Raw genomic sequence first — 19,780 nt, 5'->3', positions numbered from 1 at the left:
TCCAGCTTGTTTTTATACATAGTCATGGATCTCACCATTTGTGATCTAAAGTTCTGAGAATAGACTCTAAAGCTCGTGATCAGCAGTGAAAGAGAGCTTAAATATATCAGTTTCTTATTTGTTTATGTTAAACAAGCAAGAGAAGAAAGTTTAAAGATATCAGTAATATAGCAATTGAGACTCCATTTAATTTGTTCCACATAGAGTCCGCATTTTTGCTTAATTTAAATGTTTTGAATCTATTTAATTTTAAAATTAGATTTATCTTTATAAATATTGTTTTTATTGTGAGAGCACAGAAGAGGAAAATCATGTGTGACAGACAGATGTTTAGGCAAAACCAAACAAAAAACAAAAACACATGGGTAATATATCTGATTCTATCAATGTTGCAAGACTTTCTCATCAAGCCATTTATCTAGTGATCTGCAAATGGGCATGGCATTTTCTAAGCCTTCCAAATCAGTGTGATGCAGCCTAAGAGCTACCACATCAAGGCTCTTATCTATAGGGTAAGCCGACTAAACTCATTTGCAAGCCCTGACTTTTTCCTTCTATTCTCATCTTGAGTGGCTCATTAACTTGGAGTAGTAGTATCAATGTATCAATGAGCTGGTTAAAGGCTCTCAGCATGAACTTAGATTTCAAAGTGGATGTGACTGAAGCAGTGACTGTCATTTTCATATAGCAACCATTCTGTGGAATTTGATGATCTCCAGATTAGGAGCAGAACGAGGATTTTCTGAAAAATATGTGCCTATAGACAGCAGCTTCAGTCATATCCAAGAGTTCCAAGTTGTTGCTGCTGATGGCGTACCTTATGGTTGTGAAACTTGCCTAACCAGCCTCCAAAATAAGTGAATTCCTTTCAAGGTGTACATTCCTTACTGGTCCTGTTTCTCTAACTGAACCCAGACTAATACATTTATTAATGTGACAGAGGTAACAATGCATGACTCCAAATGTTATGTCATAAAAGGTGAAACAGCTTCTGTTTGGCTATCTTTCAGATGCTTGCCCTGGAAACCAACCATGATGCTGTGATGAAATCCAGGCAACTGAGTTGTGTTTCAGCCCAAAGCAGCAAATGGGATCCAGGTGACTGACATCATTATCTATTAGACATGTGAGAGAACTCCTTAGGATGATGTTACTCATTATCTGCAACCACATGAGAAACCCGGAGCAAGAACCACCCAGCCAAGGCCAATCTCTAGAACTTTGAAAGATAATCATAAATGAAGGTGTCGTTTTACACTATTGTTTACACTACTCTGTGCCTTTCACACAGCAATACATATCAGTTACAGACTGCATTTATATTTTGTTAAAATCACAAATTTGGAACCACATTTTCACAATTTGCCTTCTTACATGATTCTACCTTACGGATTTCCACAATAGATATGTTAACAAGATTTGGAAGAAAGGAGTTAAGCAGCAGTCTTGTTTATGCTTGGAAAATCAGACTAGAGTGAGATGCTCTTACAAGTCACATATTTTAATGTGGACCTACTGGCTTATGTCATTGGCTAGAGGCAGTAGCTAGCCCACAACAGCTTTAGATTCTGCCAGATCTCCTTGGGACTGCAGCCAGACCCAGAGCTCCTTCAGCTTCCATCTGATCTCTTTCTTCAGTTTCCCTGGATCCTAGACCACACTTACATGAAACTCTGTAGAGAAATACCTCAGCTATACTGCAGGCCCCCCATACAAACAAAATTGTAGGATGGAGACAATGAGAGACTAATATAGCTTTATGTGATGGACAAATTTCAGTTTATCCTCATGGGTTTCAGCTCATTCTCAAATACTCTAGTTTGTGTTTCTTCTCTCTCACTTTATTTCTATTTTTCCTTTCTAGCTTCAGGACCATCATCTGACATAGGGGAAGAAGACTTACATAGAATGCCTAACCAGCACCCAAGATCATGTAAGGTTTAAACTTTATAATACATCCATTTTGTTTCTCATAGTTCTCCTTTTCTCATCAAATCAGAACTGATAACAGTGATCCGTATTTTGAAACCCAGTGTCCTTTCTGAAGTTTCTGCTTTCAATGATTCCCAGTGTCTTAGTTCAGGCTGCTATAATGAAAATACCATAGACTGGGTAACAGAAACAACAAACATTTTTTTCTCACAACTCTGGAGACTGGCAAGTGTAAGATCAATCAAGGCACTGGAAGATTTGGTAGCTGGTGAGGGCCCACTTTCTGGTTCATAGATAGCCATCTTCTGGCTGTGTCCTCATGTGGTAGAGAAAGAGAAAGAGTTGTCTGGGGTCTTTTTTATAAAAAGGGCACAAATCCCATTCATGAGGGCTCCACCGTCACAAACTAATCACCTCCCCAAGGCCTTACCTCCTCATACTGTTACATTGTGGGTTAGGATCTCAACATACAAATTTGGTGAGAACACAATTGGTCCTCAGCAACCAGTCTCACTCATGCCTCTGTTCACTAACTTCTTTCTGTGTTTTGAAACCCAGATGTGAAACAGACCCCCTTTTCTTGAGTTTTTTTATAGTCACTCTTCGTTGAATATTTCATTGAAGTTCTCAACCAGTGGAGAAATTTTACATTAAAAGTATAATGTAAAATGTATTTGGCCACTTTCTTTTTCGCATTTTTTGTTGTCCATCTGCCTTTGCACCCTCCATCCTCCAGGCACTTTGCTCAGTTCTAGACTGTCTCTAAGACTGTGATTACCTGTCTATGTTTTTCTGTTTCTCTAGATACTCCTTACCCTTGAATCCCAATATATCTATTTTCCTCACTTTGTACTTCAGAACCATTCATTTCTCCCCTTAATATCCGTATGCAAAGGTGCTAGAAGTACTTTCTAAATGAAGGCTTATCTATACTATGTGTCCTCTTTTAGTAGCATAGAAAAGCTGAAAGAATATTGAAATTGAAATCTGAATGTTTTATAATTCTCCAGATTGTTCTTATGATTATATGTTTGAAAATTTCAAATATAGAAAAATATATACATATTTTTAAATTGGGAATCTATTCATTTAATAAATTGCTACTGAGTACCTTCTATGTATCAGACATTGTTCCAAATGTTGGTGAGGCAATGAACTGAATAAACATTTCGCTTTCATGCAGCTTATCTCCTAGTGGCATGTGCGAGTGTAGATAGATGATAAAGTATAGTTTATATGTTATATCCATTGGGGACCACTTCTATGAAGATAATTAAAGCAGGATAAGAACAATAATGAAAGGCTGTTATTTTGTACAGGGTGGTCGTGAAAGATTTCAACAATAAAGATGTATTTGAGCAGAGACTTAACAGGAGGGAGGAAACAAGCCATGCAGCTATTTCATTGAAGAGTATCTCAGGTAAACTAAACAACAAGACTATCCATGAAACTCAAAAGCAGAGTAAGTAAGTAGAAAGGTGGCAAAAGTAGAGTCATGGAAATATGAGGAGTCAGGGTTACAGCAAATAGGGACACTTTAACAGCAAGGACTTGTATTCGGAGTGTGATGGAAAGTCAAAAATCTCTGAACAAAAACTATGATTTCACTGACTTAGTATTTTTTGTTTTTAAGATTAAATCACAGAATTAAGAATCACAGGCAGAAGCAAGGAAAAAAATTCTGAATTCTCATTACCTCTAAAATTATTTACTTAGGCAATAAGTAAATGTAAGCTTAGTGTAGGATAGAACGTTTTTGTGTTTTGCTTGCTGTTGGATCCTCAGAAGCTAGGGTAAATTATTATACAATAAGTGCTCAATAAATATTTTCTGTGTATTGGCTTATACCAGACCAATCAATCTTGGCCAAGGTGAGTATTTATAAACATGGCTGCAACATTTGAACAGCTTAAAGTTTTTCATAATATTATTTATTACTATTTTAATGTCTGTAATATCAGTAGCAATGATTCCTTCTTCATTTTTGGTATTAGAAATTTTTATCTTATTTATTTTTTCTTAGTTAACCTAGCTAAAGGTTTATCTATTTTATTGATCTTTTCAAAGAATCAGCTGTTCAATTTGTTAATTTTCTCTCTTGATTTCTTATTTTTTTATTTCATTGATTTCTGCTCTAATTATTACTTTTTTCCTTGTGTTTAAACAGCTCTTCTTTAGTTTCATAAGATGGCAACTTGGGTCATTTATTTTAGACCTTTGTATGTATTCAGTGCTATTAATTTGCCTCTAAGCACTGTTTCTGTGGCATCCCACAAATGTTGTTTTATTTTCATTTTCATATTAGTTCAAAATATTTTTTAATATCTCTGGCAATATCTTCTTTGCATTATGTTGTATTTAGAAATACATTGTTTAATCTCTAAATATTTCTAAATTTTTCAGCTATTTCCGGTCACCTATAATTTCTAGTTTAATTCTAGTATGGTCTGGTACATACTTTTTATTTCTATTTTTTACATTTGTTCAAGTGTATTTATCTCGGTTAATATTCCATATAAGCTTGAGAAAAATGTATATGCTGCTGTTGTTGGATGAGGTATTCTGCAGACATCAATTAGATCTACTGATTAATTGTGCGGTTCAGTTTGAAAGTATCATTGTTGTATTAGGGTTCTCTTAGAGGGACAGAACTAATAGGATATATATGTATATATATCCTATTAGTTATCCTATATACCTTCCATACATATATATAGAGGAGTTTATTAAGTATTAACTTACATGATCACAAAGTCCCACCATAGGCTGTCTGCAAGCTGAGGAGCAGAGAGAGCCAGTTCCAGTCCCAAAACTGAGGAACTTGGAGTCCGATGTTTGAGGGCAGGAAGCATCCAGCATGAGAGAATGATGTAGGCTGGGGAGGCTAAGCCCATCTCTCCTTTTCACATTTTTCTGCCTGTTTTATATTTGCTGCCAGCTGATTAGATCATGCCCACCAGATTAAGGGTGGATATGCCTTCCCCAGCCCACTGAATCAAATGTTAATACCTTCTGGCAACACCCTCACAGCCACACCCAGGATCAGCACTTTGTATCCTTCAATCCAGTCAAGTTGATACTCAGTATTAATCATCACAAGTCCATCCCTTGTGAATTTGAACAAATATATATCTCCTGAGATCATAAATAATCTTCAAATAAAGACAATAATAAAGTCATAATTATACCTAACATAATACCTATCCTTCGTACAACCTGAAACACACCAATCCCCAACCCAAATACTATTACATAAAGTTGAAAATACTTAAATGCTGATATGAAGTCAATAAGTCTTATGTCACATGATAAAGGAAAAGGAAATAAAATGAATATCTTAGTACAAGTGTATACATGCAAAAACACATCTTTAACAAAAGAAGGAGGAAATACTCATGACAATTACAGTCCTCGTTTCTGCAGCTGGTCACATGGTTGTAGCTGGTGTTGATGACTACCTTCTTCAACTACCCATTCTGTATGCCCTTTGCCTTCAGCAAGCACCTCAGCAGGTCGTGGTTTTTTTTCCTGGTGGAGTGACCCAAACCTTCATTCCTGAAGAACCTGGGCCATTTGTATTCCTGCTTGGATTGGGCTGTTGTAGTTTCCCATTGACCTTAATCACAGGGCATGGTAATACCAAGAGACGCCCTAATGGATCTTTGTATTCCATGCATACTCTTCCTTACCTCCATTGTGGAGTAGTAGACTGATTTCATCTTGATAGTCAGGGGTCAATCACCCCAGCCAACACTGTAACTCTCTTCTTAGCCTGTTGACTTAAAGGTAGAAGAAGCCCAAAGTGTCCAGGTGGCAATCTTAACTTCCAGTTTTATGGAATAATTGTTGTCTCTCCTGGTGGCAGCATTCCTCACTCTGGAACTAAGACCTCTAGGCCAGCAGAATGTAATGTCACAGGAATAGGAAGTAAAAATTTTGCCAGTGGATCACTAGGGGTGATAGTGAGTGGTGCCACTTCCACTTCCACCCCTTGATTACTGGACCTGTAAATCCTGGCTACGGAAGAAACAGTACCATATACTGGATGCTGATTCAGAGCATACACAGCCTTCTGGAGAACTTTTGTTACCTAGTTGGAGTTGTAATTGTGACTTCAAAAGGCCATTTCACTGTTCTGTCAAGCCACCTCCTTCCGGATGATGGGGAACATGGTAAAACCAGTGAATACCATGAGGATGAGCCCAATGCTGCACTTCTTTAGCTGTAAAGTGAGTGTCTTGGTCAGAATTTCTATGCTGTGTGGAATACTATAGATAAGGCATTCTGTGAGTCCACGGATGGTAGTCTTGGCAGAAGCATTGCATGCAGGATAGGCAAACTCATGTCTGGAGTAAGTGTCTATTCCAGTGAGCACAAACCTCTGCCCTTTTCATGATGGAAGAGGTCCAATATAATCAACATGCCACCAGGTAGCTGGCTGATCACCCTGAGGAATGGTGCCATATTGAGGGCTCAGTGTTGGTCTGTGCTGCTGGCAAATTGGTCACTCAGCAGTGGTCGTAGCCAGGTCAGCCTTGGTGAGTGGAAGTCCATGTTACTGAGCTACTGCATAACTTCTATCTCTGCTACCGTGGCTACTTTGTTCATGGGCCCATTGGGTGATGACAGTCGTGGCTGGGGAAAGAGACTGAGTGGTGTCCATGGGCGTTAGAACCACTTCCTCAGGTAACTTTTTGTGCCTTCAGGACCTGCTCGAGCCCCATCACATATATATCACTTCCATTTAATGATGGACTGCTGTTGTGCATGGGTCATTCATGGCTAGATGGGTCAGAAAGCACCCAGTTCATAATAGGAAGTTTAGGTCGCATGGTGATTTGATGACCCATAATCAAATGTTCAGTTTCCACAAAAGCCCAGTAACAGGCCAAGAGCTATCTCTGAAAAGGAGAGTAGTTATCTGCAGAAGATGACAGGGCCTTGCTCCAAAATCCTAGGGGCTTCTGCTGTGATTCACCTGTGACAGCCTCCAAAGGCTCCAAACAGCATCTCTTCTGCCACTAACACTAGAAGCAGCATTGGATCTGCTGAGTCATATGGCCCAAGTGGCAGAGAAGCTTGCACAGCAGGCTGAACCTGTTGCAGAGCTTTCTCCTATTCTGCACCCCACTCAAAACTGGCAACCTTTCAGGTCACTTGATAAATGGGCCAGAGTAACATACCTGAATGAGAAGTATGTTGTCTCTAAAATCCAAATAGGCTACTAGGCATTGTGCCTCTTTCTTGGTTGTAGGAGGGGCCAAATGCAGCAACTTATCCTTCACCTTAGAAAGAATATCTTAATAGGCCCCACAACACTGGATCCCTAGAAATTTTACTGATTGAAGTATACTGAATTTTAGTCAGATTTATTTCCCATCCTCTGGCCAGCAAATGTCTCACCAGTAAGTTTAATGCGTTGCTACTTCTTGCCCACTGGATCCAATCAGCATAATATCATCAATGTAATGGACCACTGTGGTATCTTGCAGAAGTAAAAAGTTATCAAGGTCTCTCTGAATAAGATTATGACGCAAAGCCAGAGAGTTCATATACCCCTGAGGTAGCACAGTAAATGTATATTGCTGGCCTTGCCAGCTGAAGGCAGATTGCTTCTGGTGGGCCTTATCTACAGGAATAAAGAAAAAGGCATTTGCCAAGTAAATGGCTGCATACCAGAAAATGTGTTAATTTGCTCAAGCAATGAAAGTACATCTGGTACAGCAGCTGCAACTGGAGTCATCACTTGGTTAAGCTTATGATAATCCACTGTCATTCTCCAAGATCCATCTGTCTTCTGCACAGGCCAAATAGGAGAGTTGAATGGGGATGTGGTGGGAAACACCACCCCTGCATCTTTCAAGTCTTTGATAGTGGCACTAATCTCCGGAATCCCTCCAGGGATGCAATATTTTTCTAGATTGAGGCAGCTCTAGTGGCTCCCATTTGGCCTTTCGCACACCCTACCAGTCAGGGAACCAATGTGGGGGATCTGTCAGCTGCTAAGTATGTCTATGCCAATTATGCATTCTGTCACTGGCAAAATGACCACAGAATGAGTCCAGGGTCCCACTGGACCCACTGGACCCACTATACCCACTGTAAGTTGGACCTGAGCTAAAACTCCATTAACTGCCTGACATCCATGAGCCTCTACTTTAACTGGAGGACTGCAATGACATTTTGGGTCCCCTGGAATCAGTGTCAGCTCAGAGCCAGTGTCCAGTAGTCCCCAAAATGTCTGATAATTTCCCTTTCTCCATTGCACAGTTACCCTAGGAAAAGGCCACAGGTCTCCTTGGGGAAGAATGGGAGAAAGATTCACTGCATAAATTGTCCATATGTAGTGGAATCCTTCCTCAAGGGGACTCGGCCTCCCCTTCATTCAAGGGATTCTGGGTCTGTAAACCAGCTCAAGTCTGGAAATTGATTGAGGGGCTGTGATTCCCTGTTTTTATAATTCAAATTAGTCTTTTGCTCATTCTACTTAGAAGTTTTCTGTTTGTATAATTTAAGTACGAATGCTGTAGGCTTCCTGTCAATTTCACTTCTAGGAACACTGTGATTAGCCGATGCCAGAGCTCTATGCAAGTCAGATTATTCTGATTGTTGCTTTGCCTTTGCTTTTCATTACTGTAACTACATCCACGTGTTTTTGCCAGTCGAGTGCTGCCACTTGATCCCTGCCATCTTGGGATCCAATTATTCCCATTGTATTTAAATTTTGTAGTTGAGTGACTGTGGTTCCCACCGTTAGATTTGACATACAGAGAAGAGCAATTACAGGGCTCTTCAAAGATGCAGGTTCTGCCCTCACAAATCTATTTTGCAAGACATTGATCAAGGCTATATCTTCTAGATTCTCCAAGCTGGGATGAGTAGGCCTAAAGTGACTAATCCACTCCACCATCACAATTTCCCTAAGCCTTTGAATCCCTTCCTCTACATTAACCCAAGGGAGATCAGGCATTTCCAGCTTGCTCACATTGGGCCATCATTTAATCCACATTTCAGCTATCCAAGCAAATAAACTATTAGAACCCTTTTCAACTTCCCAAGCTGCAACATTAAATGCAGAATCCCTACTTAGTGGGCCCAAACCAATAAATTTAGCCTGATCCTATTCTGTTTCTTCCACCATTATCCCATACCTTTAATATCCATTCCCATGGCTGTTCTCCAGATTGCTCTTTATATAAATTAGAGAACTCAAACAGTTTTTTTTAGTGTACTCCACCTCCTCCTGGGTCACACTCTCAACCTCACCCTTAGGGGCCTGCTGAGATTTTAGTCTAGTTATAGGTCTAGAAACAAACAGGGCTGTTGGGGATGGATTCTGAGGAGAATCAGCATTAACTTGCCTGGCAACTGCCTCAGGGGAGGCATCACTGTTGCCTTAGGCAGCACAGGGTTTATCTCCTCAGACAAATGTGGAGAGGCTGATGGCAGCATGGGTCAGGGATGGGATGTTGCCACTACTGGGGATGAGGAAGGTGTTCCTTCTGGCAGAAAAGGTTCATCGAAGTGTACAAACTCAGTGTCCCCACCTTCATCAGGGTCCTCCCATACATCCCCATTACAAGTTGCAGGGTCCCATTCTTTTCCAATCAATGCCCTCATTTTAACAGTAGACACCTGGTGAGGCTGTGTATTCATCTTTTGTTGCAGATCAGCAACTCGCATGATAAAGAGCTTTTGTCTGTTTTTCCACAATTTCAGCTCTTTCTCTACAGGAGATAAAACTCTTAACAGGGCAGTCTTAGCAGTTTTGAGGCTTAGTATCTGCTTCTGAAGCCAGGAGACAGAATCCCTGAGTTCTTCATTTTTTCCATCATTTTTTCCAGTGAACTTAGGAGCAACCAACCAGCTTCATTATGTTCCTTGTTTCTCCACATATGGTCAGAGATATTATGTATAGAGTCACTAAACTCTATGCCTCTCATGAGCAGTGAATCAGGAGTGTCAAATGCATTTATTTGTGTAACTCCTCTAAACAGTTCATGCAAAGGACTATCAGTGTTCTTCATAGTATTAGAAGTAGAGTCCTTAGCATTTTGGGTCTAATCGTATTAAGCAACCAACTCTAGAAACTCAAACCCAAAAGAACTCAATCCTTAATATTCTTTTCTCTAGAACCACTCCTGGTACCAAAATCTGTATTAGTCAGGGTTCTTTTAGAGAAACACAACTAATTGTGTGTGTGTGTGTGTGTGTGTGTGTGTGTGTATATACATATATATACATATATACATATACATATATATACATATATATATACACATACATATATATACATATATATATACACATACATATATATTGACTTACGTGATTACAAAGTCCCACAATAAGCTGTCTGCAAGCTGAGGAGGAAAGAGAGCCAGTCTAAGTCTCAAAACTGAAAAACTTGGGGTCCAATGTTTGAGGACAGGAAGGATCTAGCTCAGGAGAAAGATGTAGGCTGGGAAGCTAGGCCCAGCTCTCCTTTTCACGTTTTTCTGTCTGCTTTATATTCACTGGCAGCTGATTAAATTGTGCCCACCAGATTAAGGGTGGATCTGCCTTCCCCAGCCCACCGACTCAAATATTAATCTCTTTTGGCAACAACCTTACAAACACGTCCAAGATCAATACTCTGTATCCTTCAATCCCATCACGTTGACACTCAGTGTTAACCACCACACTTGATTTTCTACCTGTTGAATATGTTAATTACCGAAAGAGTGTGTTGAAATCTCCAAATGTAATAGTCACATAGTGTGAATTTTTATGTTAAACTTGCTAGGAATTGGGCTATGTTTAATGTTTACTGTGGTTGTAGTTGGCAGTCTTCCAGTTGATCTAGTTGTCCTTATTTTTAATATTTCCTGTTTTCTTTTCGGTTTCCTAAGAACTCCTTGAATTGAGTCTTTGTCTTTCAGCAATTTCAGCTGCAATCCACTATTGTTTATGGTCCCACTGATGGTGTGGAGGTAAAGTTTTGGGAAGGGGCGCATTCTCTAATTTTATTATTTATCAGTCCTTTTTTTTTTTTTTGTACAACAGAAGTTTAGATTTATTACATATTTATTTCCAAGGTACCTTTGTTATTATGAAAACAGAACTAATACTTGGCCAAAAAAAAAAAAAAAAACCCAAAAAACAAAAAAAAAAACACCACTTCACAATGTCAGGTTTTCCACTTCCAGGATAAAAGGAAAAAATATCTATTGCAGACAGGGAATCAGTCTCCCTTGGGTAAATATGTGTCACAGATCGACCCAATTTGTGGGCAATCTTTTCCCATCGACCTGGAGTCCCTCCTGGGAACTTAACCATACTTCTTATCAGTTGCCTGAGGTCCTCTTCTGTCAATTCAGGTGCATTTTTTCTTCTGTGTTCAGTTCCTGCTTCCCAACCAATCATCCATTTGTTCCTCAATTCCTTCTATGGAAGTTCCATGATCATAATACTGAATCTATATACTTTCTAAAGGTGTGTATACAGGAAATTCAGGTTTTAGTTTTTTAACTTTCTTCTGTTTAGAGGCACCATGTCCTTGGACTTTAACCTCCACAGATATTTTTTAAACTCTCTTTTTCTTCACTTGTGTAAAACAGCCAGGTTAGAAGGGACTAGAATAGGACAGTTAACTTTTCCTCCAGATCAGATGAGCCCTTTGTTATGAAGAAGACTCCAGGATTTTAGGATGGTTACTTTTCCCTTCCTCCTGCTGTGGCCATAGGGATCTTTACTGTATTTTCACTGAGATAACTGGTGGGTTTCCTGGAGGTGAAATTCACAAAAGTCTTGAGACCCTCCTGAATCTGCATCACCCAGGAGTTCTCACTCTCATACTGTTACTCCACTCAGCCTTCCCCAATCTGTCAAAGTCACCACTGGAATATTACTACTAGGTTATGGCTGCAGTGGCTTCTGCTCCAAGTAAGCAGAGCTCTGCTATGATTCTCTGAATTCACCTATTTCAAATTTCAGTACGGTAGTTTGCCCTGTGGCCTCAATTCTCTGATGGGTTCAAAAAAATCCTTTTATTTTCTGCTTGTTCAGCCTTTTTTTCTTGTTGTAAGCATGGGAATAGTGACTTGCAAGCTCCTTACCCATCAGAGGTGAAACTGGAAGTTCCCAAGTGCTACAACCTGATGAATGTTAATTGGAGGATAGTGGAACGATATTCAGAAAAATGTCACTACTAAAATAATAAACATACATTTATTTATTTTAGTATACATTGCCAATATGCATAAAAATATGAAAACCTAATCAAGTAGGCTGAATGTAAATGTCTTCATTAAAATTCTATCATTTTAAATAGTTACTGGATTTTAAATACCTGGATGATATGTATGTTAAGAAAAGGTATGTTTCTTGTTATTTCTACTGAGACTTCACACTACCATTAAGAGATGCAAAAGAAGTGTGGAAGATGGAATCCAACCGTATTTGGAACATTTTCAGGGTGCTCTGTGTCATCTTAGAGTCAGATAACAGGCTGACTACCTGGCATGAACACGATAATGACTGACCCAGACTGTCATCTTGTGTTCCTGCTTCTATTCTTGCCAACGTAGAAAAAGGGATTAAAACTGGTAAATGACAGAGAGATGCCATTGAAAGAGCAGCTAACTTTCGTTATGTGGCATATGGATTCATTATTTTTCCGTAAAAGCCTTTTCTTCCTTCTTATACTCATGGCTCTGTGGCCTAAAAAATAGCTGAATTGCTTTGGACCCCTGTTTGAAAGTTAGGGCTCAAATAGAATCTGCCTTTTCTAAACAGTAACAATAAAAGTTTTCTTTTTCAAACAACCCTGCAAACAGGATGGCTCACAACTGGCATACTGTGACCTAGTTACTTTGGTTTCATAAGAATATTCACAATAATAATGTGGCCACCAAATGCAGCTTGCTGAACAGCTAGAAACCAATTCAGGGTCTTCTAGACCTATCCACTTCAGGGCAATCTTGTCCTCCAGGTATTCAAATGTATAGATATTCTTATATTGTAAATATTTTTTCTTTGTTCACTTGCTTCGTATGAAGAGAGATTTCCAATATTAAATTTGCTGTAAAATTCAAGTTCTTTTTAACTGAGACTGTATTTTCCTCACTAGTTTCTTGTAAGGGTATGGAGTTTGGGGGGAATCCTAAACAAATGCCAACTTATTTTCCATGTATTTTCAATTTATCAGTAAGGGTAAAATTCTGTGGTTCTTTAAAGAGTGGACAAGTACAGAGGATACTTCCAAGAAAGTCAAAGAATGCATATCATAAAACCACAAAAGTAGTAGTTTTGTTATCAGAAATATTTTACCCTAGTTTGTGTCTTTTAAATTTGTTTTAGAAAAGCAAATATTAGAAACTTCTTTACCATAAGATACTAAAATATAGGATATTACACACAACATTTCAGTGTCATTTTTCTATTGTTTTGTAGCAGGACAAGCCACAGACAAAACCTCTCAGACACTGAGTTAAAGAAGTAAGGGCTTTATTCGGCCGGGAAATTCAGCAACACTCAAGTTTCCAACAACCAAGCTCCCCGAGTGAGCAATTCCTGTCCCTCTTAAGGACTCACAACTCTAAGCGGGTCCGCATTAGAAGGTTGTGATCGATTGAGCAAGCAGGGAGTACGTGACTGGGGGCTACATGCACTGGTAATTAGAATGGAACAGAACAGGACAGGGATCTTCACAGTGCTTTTCTTAATCAAATAACCGATTAGGTCAGGGGTTGATCTTTAACTACCAGGCCCAGGGTGTGGCACCGGGCTGTCTGCTTGTGGATTTCATTTCTGCCTTTTAGTTTTTACTTCTTCTTTCTTTGGAGGGCATAAGACAATATGAGGGGTGGTCTCCTCCCTTATGCTCCACCTTTGAGAATCTCACTCAGTAGTGGGAGTTCTCACTTTCATTCTCACTACGCATGTCTTCTTGCCAGACAGAACAATAGTGATTAATATAGTACACTTGTGCTGAAGCATTTTGATGAACTAAGGTAGCAATGATGCTTTTTATCATTTGAAGAAGTACAGGTAGCAAACAAGGGAGCAGTAAGCAGGTTCCTATTACTATTATAACTCCGATTATAAGAGTTTTAAATCCTCCTAGCATTGGGAACCATTTTCCCAACGTGGCCCCAGGATTAAATCCATGCCACACTTGCATGGGCACATGTGCCAGTTTTGTCATATCTCTAACTATGTCTTCAACTACTTGCCCGTGATCATCTATGTGTGGACAGCAATTAGGTTAAATTTCCCACAGACCCCTCCTTCAGCTGCTAGCAAGTAGTCTAGAGCCAATCTATTTTGATAGATAGCATTTCTCATCTGAGTTTCTTGCTGGGCCAGAATAGTCAAGGCTTTGCTGGTTTTATTAGTGATTATTTCTAAGACATCTTGTAACTATATGATTCGGTTGATCATGTAAATGGGGGTCCGGTATCCCCATGAGCCATCTTGTGCCCAAGTAGCAGGCCCATAATATTGTATGATTCTCTAAGGGGGCCATTCATCATCTTCCCAATTTCCTGTAGCTATGCTTCTCTTTTTGTGGGAAGCATAGACAGGGAAGCTCAGGAGTTCGCCTGTTTTTATGGGCAGTAAGAAGAAAGATGGTTTAATAGTACCAGTAACACAACTACCTACCCACTGGTTGGGTAATTTAGCATAAGCTGTATGCCCACATATCCAGTATAATCCAGTGGGGACTGTCCAGTCCCGGTGGGACTCCAGGTGGGTCCACATGCTTTGCAACTTTGGGAATTTACTAAATAGATTGCTTTCTGTGTGATTTGAACTCCACCAAGTGACTGTATTTGTGGTACCATTGTACAGTTTCTGTCCCAGAAAACTTAGTCATCCTATGGGGTTAGTGAATTATTTTCTTTCTCTAGCTATGCAATATTGTCCAATAATTGAGGCTTTTAGGGCCTAGAAATTATCAGGGTGATTCTTTGGAGCTGGGAATTCATCAGGAACTGAGTCTGTAGGTACTAATTCTAGGGCTTCCCATGGCCATTGATCTCCCGTTACAGTTCCTCCACATACATAACATGAAGTGACATTGAGAGACTGGGCCACATGCTTGGCTAATTGCAAAAACAAATTTCTTGTTTTTCCTTGAATTTCTGGTGATGGCACATTTAGTTCATCATAGAAAGTTTGAAACACTGGCTCAGGAGAGTGTTTGTAAACTTCTCCTCAAACTAAGATATTTACTCGAGGATCCAGTCCGGCCCCATCGATTCCTAAGTTTACACACTTCCCTTTTTTCCAGCGAGGATCAAGGGGATTGGTTATTACTAGCTCTAAGGGGTACATTGTCCCTTAGTTCAGGAAGGGCCATTTTTTCCTTTCTGAAGGTGAACTGGATCCTTTTCATTTTTTATCCAAGTGGCCCAGTGACACAAGACCAGTATCCACATTCATTTCCACGCAATCCTAATTCATAACAAATGTACTTATTTTTGGTCATATAGCCTTTTTCCTAACTAAAAGAGCCACATCCCCTTCCTAACTTATTGCTATTAATGACAGCACAGGCATCAAATTTCAAGATTATGCGTTTGGGCACCCCTTTTTTCTTCTGTTCTGGCTAATACTTTACTTGTATCATTTATGAGTCCCCACCAGTCTTCAGTCCTTAATCTTATTTCAAAAACTATGGACATGGGAGGATCAGAGGGATCATAACACACATCTGGGCAGTCGTTTCCTGGGCTACATACCTTGTACTGAGTGTCATTATAAAAACATGTTCCTCTTAAAGTTCCTAGGCATTCATAGTAACTATAGAACAGAAAGATTGTTTTAACTTGTTGCCCTACCTCAGTAACCTGATGTATACACTGAGAGCAGTCCTCCGTGCGGGGAAAATCAGTGGAAGTTTTTACTATACAAGTCCAAATTATAAGGAAAATGAGTCCCACAGTGATCTTCCTCATGCTTCGGCCATGCGTAGACCAGTCAGCTTCTGGGTGTGACTGGAGCAGGGCTTGTCATCCTCCTCAGATTCACTTTGCAGGGGTTGTCTGGGCTTGGTTTTGCCTCCCAGGTTTCAGCAGCTGCAGGTTTGACAAGGCTGTGGTGGATCCAGGCTGGGATTCCTTCTACCTTTACAGCCATGGAGGTGGTCAGGATGACGGTCTGAGGTCCTTTCCACCGTGGCCGCAAAGGGGCTACTTTCCAGTCCTTGATCCACACGTGATCGCCTAGAGAGAAAGGGTGAACTGGGGAGAATAAGCTGATGGGACACCTCTCATTTACCCAAGTTGAGATTATTTGTGTACTTTTTCCTAAAGCCTGTAGCTGTCACTGTAATTCAATTTCACCTAACTCTCGGGGAGTGCCTGGAAGCCCCTGTAGTATAGGAGGAAGCCTATGATACAGTATTTCATCAGGGGAGTATCTTGTTTTCTTAGGAGTGCATCTAATTTTAAACAATACCATAGGAAGGGCCTTATCCACTTTAATCTTGTTTCCTGACATACTTTCCTTAAACTATTTTTGATAGTCCAATTTATTTGCTTCACCTTTCTGGAACTCTGAGGTCGGTAGGCGGCATGTAGCTTCCAAGTGATTCCTAATGCCTTTGCTGTCTTCTGTACTAAGTCAGGCACAAACGCCAGTGTGTTATCTGAGCCAATTAGTAAGGGCAGTCCAAACCTAGGAATAAGATCCTGGAGAAGCACACGGGTAACCTCATAGGCCTTTTCAGTTCATGTTGGATAAACCTCCACCCACCCAGAGTAAGTACACACAAGAACCAGAAAATACTTGTTAACTCCACATTTTGGCATTTCTGTGAAATCCACTTGAAGATCCTCAAAAGGAGCCATTCCATAAGCTCGTACGCTAGGTGGAAGAGTGGGGCCTCGCTTCGCATTATGCTGTCGGCAAGTAACGCACCGTTGGGCTACTGCTCTGGCAAGGGTTAGCAAGTGTGAGATGTGGAAGTACCAGCCTAACAATTTTTCAAGTGACTCTTGACCTAGATGAGTGGTTTCGTGCGTGGCCAATATGACTGTGGCTCCCAGCAACTGTGGCACAGCTACTCTCCCATCTGGCAGTCTGATCCATCCTCCTTTTATTATTTGCCTCCCATCTGCATGGAAGAAGTCTTTTTCTTCTTTAGAATAGGTAGGTACCGGGTCAGGTGTTTGAGGGAGTAAGCGGGCTGCTATCGATGCCCAGTAAAGGGTAGATGCTGCTTTTTGAGCTTCTGAATCAGCTCGAGAGTTTCCTAATGCCACTGAGGTGGAGGCTCGCTGGTTTCCCCTGCAGTGCATGACTGCCACGTTCTGAGGTTTCCACACTGCCTCCAGTAATTGTAGAATTTCTGTTGATATTTTATGTCCTTTCCCCCAGAGTTTAACAGGCCTTTTTCCTTGTATAATGCTCCATGCACCTGGAGGGTTAGAAAGGCATTTCGAGAGTCAGTGTAGATGTTTACAGTCTTACCTTCACTAAGTCCTAGAGCCCGAATTAAAGCAGTGAGCTTGGCCTTCTTGGCTGAAGTGCTCTGTGGCAGCAGTTTGGCTTCAGCCACAGCATCCAAAGTTACCACCGCATATCCTGCACATCTTTCTCCTTGTGAGTAGATGAAGCTGCTTCTGTCTACCTATAACTCCCAGTCTACTGATGCCCATGGCTGGTCCTGAAGGTCAGTTCTGCTAGAATAGACTGAGTCCGACATCTCTACACAGTTATGCTCGACCGGGCTTTCTAATACTGGGAGCAGGGTGGCGGGATTTAGGGTGTTACAGACTTCAATGGTTATGCGGGGATTTTCACATAGCAAGCTTTGGTACTTGGTTAATCTAGCATTTGTTAGCCAATGATGTCCTTTGGTATTCATCAAAGTTACCACAACATGGCAGGGGCCTTTATATTCAGGTTTTGCCCAAGGGTTAGTTTATCTGCTTCTTGTGCTAACAGGGCTGTTGCTGCCAGGTTCCTTAGAGTTGGTGGCCAGCCTTTAGAAACCCAATGTAGTTGTTTTGAGAGGCCACTGGCCTTGGCCAGGGCCCCACAGTCTGGGTTAAAACTCCAACTGCCATTTTTTCTCTTTCTGGCACACAGATTGTAAAGGGATTTGTCAAATCTGGTAGTCCTAGGGCTGAGGCCAACGTAAGTTTTTCCTTTAACTTACAAAAGGCTTGCTGTTGTAGAGGCCCCCATTCAAAGGGCTCCCAGTCGCCGCCCTTTGTAACCCCAAACAAAGGTTTGGCTAGCACTGCAAAGTTTGGAATCCATAATCTACAAAACCCCACAGCTCTTAGGAATTCCCTTACTTGCCTTCTGGTTGTAGGTTCCGGTAGGCTGTAGACGACCTGCTTTCTTTCTGATCCCAGGCTGTGCTCCCCTTTCCGAATAGTGAATCCCGGGTAGCCTACCTGCTGCCTGCAGATCTGAGCTTTCTTCTTGGACACCTTATACCCACAGTCTTCCAGGTGCCGAAGCGGGGCATCCGTCCCTTTTGCGCACCAGACTGCTGTGGAGTGTCCTAGCAGAAAGTCATCCACATATGGGAGCAAGATACAGTCTAGGTATTTAGCAGGAAACTTTTGCAGGTCTCGAGCCAGGGCCTCCCTGAAGATAGTAGCAGAGTTCTTGAACCCTTGGGGAAGCCAGGTCCAAGTCAGGTCACTACTGAGTAGTGACACCTGACTCTGGATCTTCCCACTGAAAGGCAAACAGCTTCTGGCTCTGGGGAGCTATTCTGATGCTAAAGAAGGCATCTTTTAAGTCCAGACAGGTAAACCAGCTGTCCTCAGTCGGCAGCAGCCCTAACAATGTGTAAGGGTTAGGAACTGTTGGGTGCAGAGTCACTGTAGCTTAGTTGACCAAGCCCAAGTCCTGTACTGATCGGTAGCCCTTGGTCCCTGGCTTAGGGACAGGCAGGAGGGGCATGTTCCATGGAGACTGGCAAGGAACTATAATTCCATAGACTTTCAAGCGCCTGAGATGAACCTGGATTCCTTCGAGAGCTTCTCTGGGAACCGGATACTGCTTTTGTCTAATTGGTTGGGCCCCAGGCTTAACTTCTATGAGTACAGGGGCTTGGTTGACCGCCAGTCCCGGAGGATTATCCTCTGCCCATACTCGAGGCCATCTCTTAGCTAGAGCTGGTTTTATCTCTTGGCCTAGCTCGGTTAGAAAAAGTCTCCATTCTTCTTCCTGGGGGACCATAAGATCCATGACAACTCCTGCTCCTGATAACTTTAGCTGTAAAGAGCCCTGTTTTGTAAAGGAGATGGTGGCTGTCAGCTTGCTAAACCAGTCTCTTCCCAGCAAAGGCAAAGGACAGTCAGGCATGTAGAAGAACTGGTGAACTATTTCATGTCCCCCCACCAAGCAGGTCCATGGTAGACAGAAAGCCTGCTTAGTGGAAACTCCTGTTGCTCCCATTATATCAATGGTTTTCTTGGATAAGGAGGCGACCGGGGTGGTCACTACTGAATGTTCAGTACCAGTATCAACCAAAAACTTAATGTCCTTGCCCCTAATTGTAATTCTGACCGTGGGCTCCTTGGGAGTGTTTGAGCCTGGTCCCCTTAGTCCAATAGCCCTTCAACCAGATTGAACAAAGCTCCGTCATCTTTATCTGAGGTCTTTTGTTCTGAATCACCTTGCTTTTCCTTCAAGTTAGGGACTCTTATCTTTCCAATATCCTATTTCCTTACAATAGGCACACTGGATATGTTGCAAGCGTGGGCGATTAGACTGGGTATTCTTCCTGGAACCCCCCTTTCCCTCTCCTTTTGGGGGAATTCCCCTAATGGCCACGGCCAGTAACTTGGCGTTTCACCTGGCCTGGAGTTCGCCTTCCTTAAGGCTTTCTCTGCGG

The 19,780-nt window shown here is 41.2% G+C and overlaps 1 protein-coding gene across 1 annotated transcript in view; it reads left to right on the top strand.

The window, feature by feature from the left end:
* LOC129459675 (uncharacterized) overlaps positions 1-19,780 on the top strand; it is a 161,507-nt gene that overhangs the window by 5,952 nt on the left and 135,775 nt on the right. Inside the window, exons 2-3 of the mRNA XM_055236722.1 lie at positions 1,011-1,098; positions 1,865-1,933. Coding sequence (XP_055092697.1) covers positions 1,011-1,098; positions 1,865-1,933 — 157 coding nt within the window. The remainder of the gene's footprint in view (positions 1-1,010; positions 1,099-1,864; positions 1,934-19,780) is intronic.

This window comes from Symphalangus syndactylus, chromosome 13, assembly GCF_028878055.3.
Source record: "Symphalangus syndactylus isolate Jambi chromosome 13, NHGRI_mSymSyn1-v2.1_pri, whole genome shotgun sequence".
In the NCBI taxonomy this organism is placed as follows: Eukaryota; Metazoa; Chordata; class Mammalia; order Primates; family Hylobatidae; genus Symphalangus; species Symphalangus syndactylus.
The sequence above is the reverse complement of the archived record's forward strand: the minus strand, read 5'-3'. Positions and strand labels throughout refer to the sequence as shown.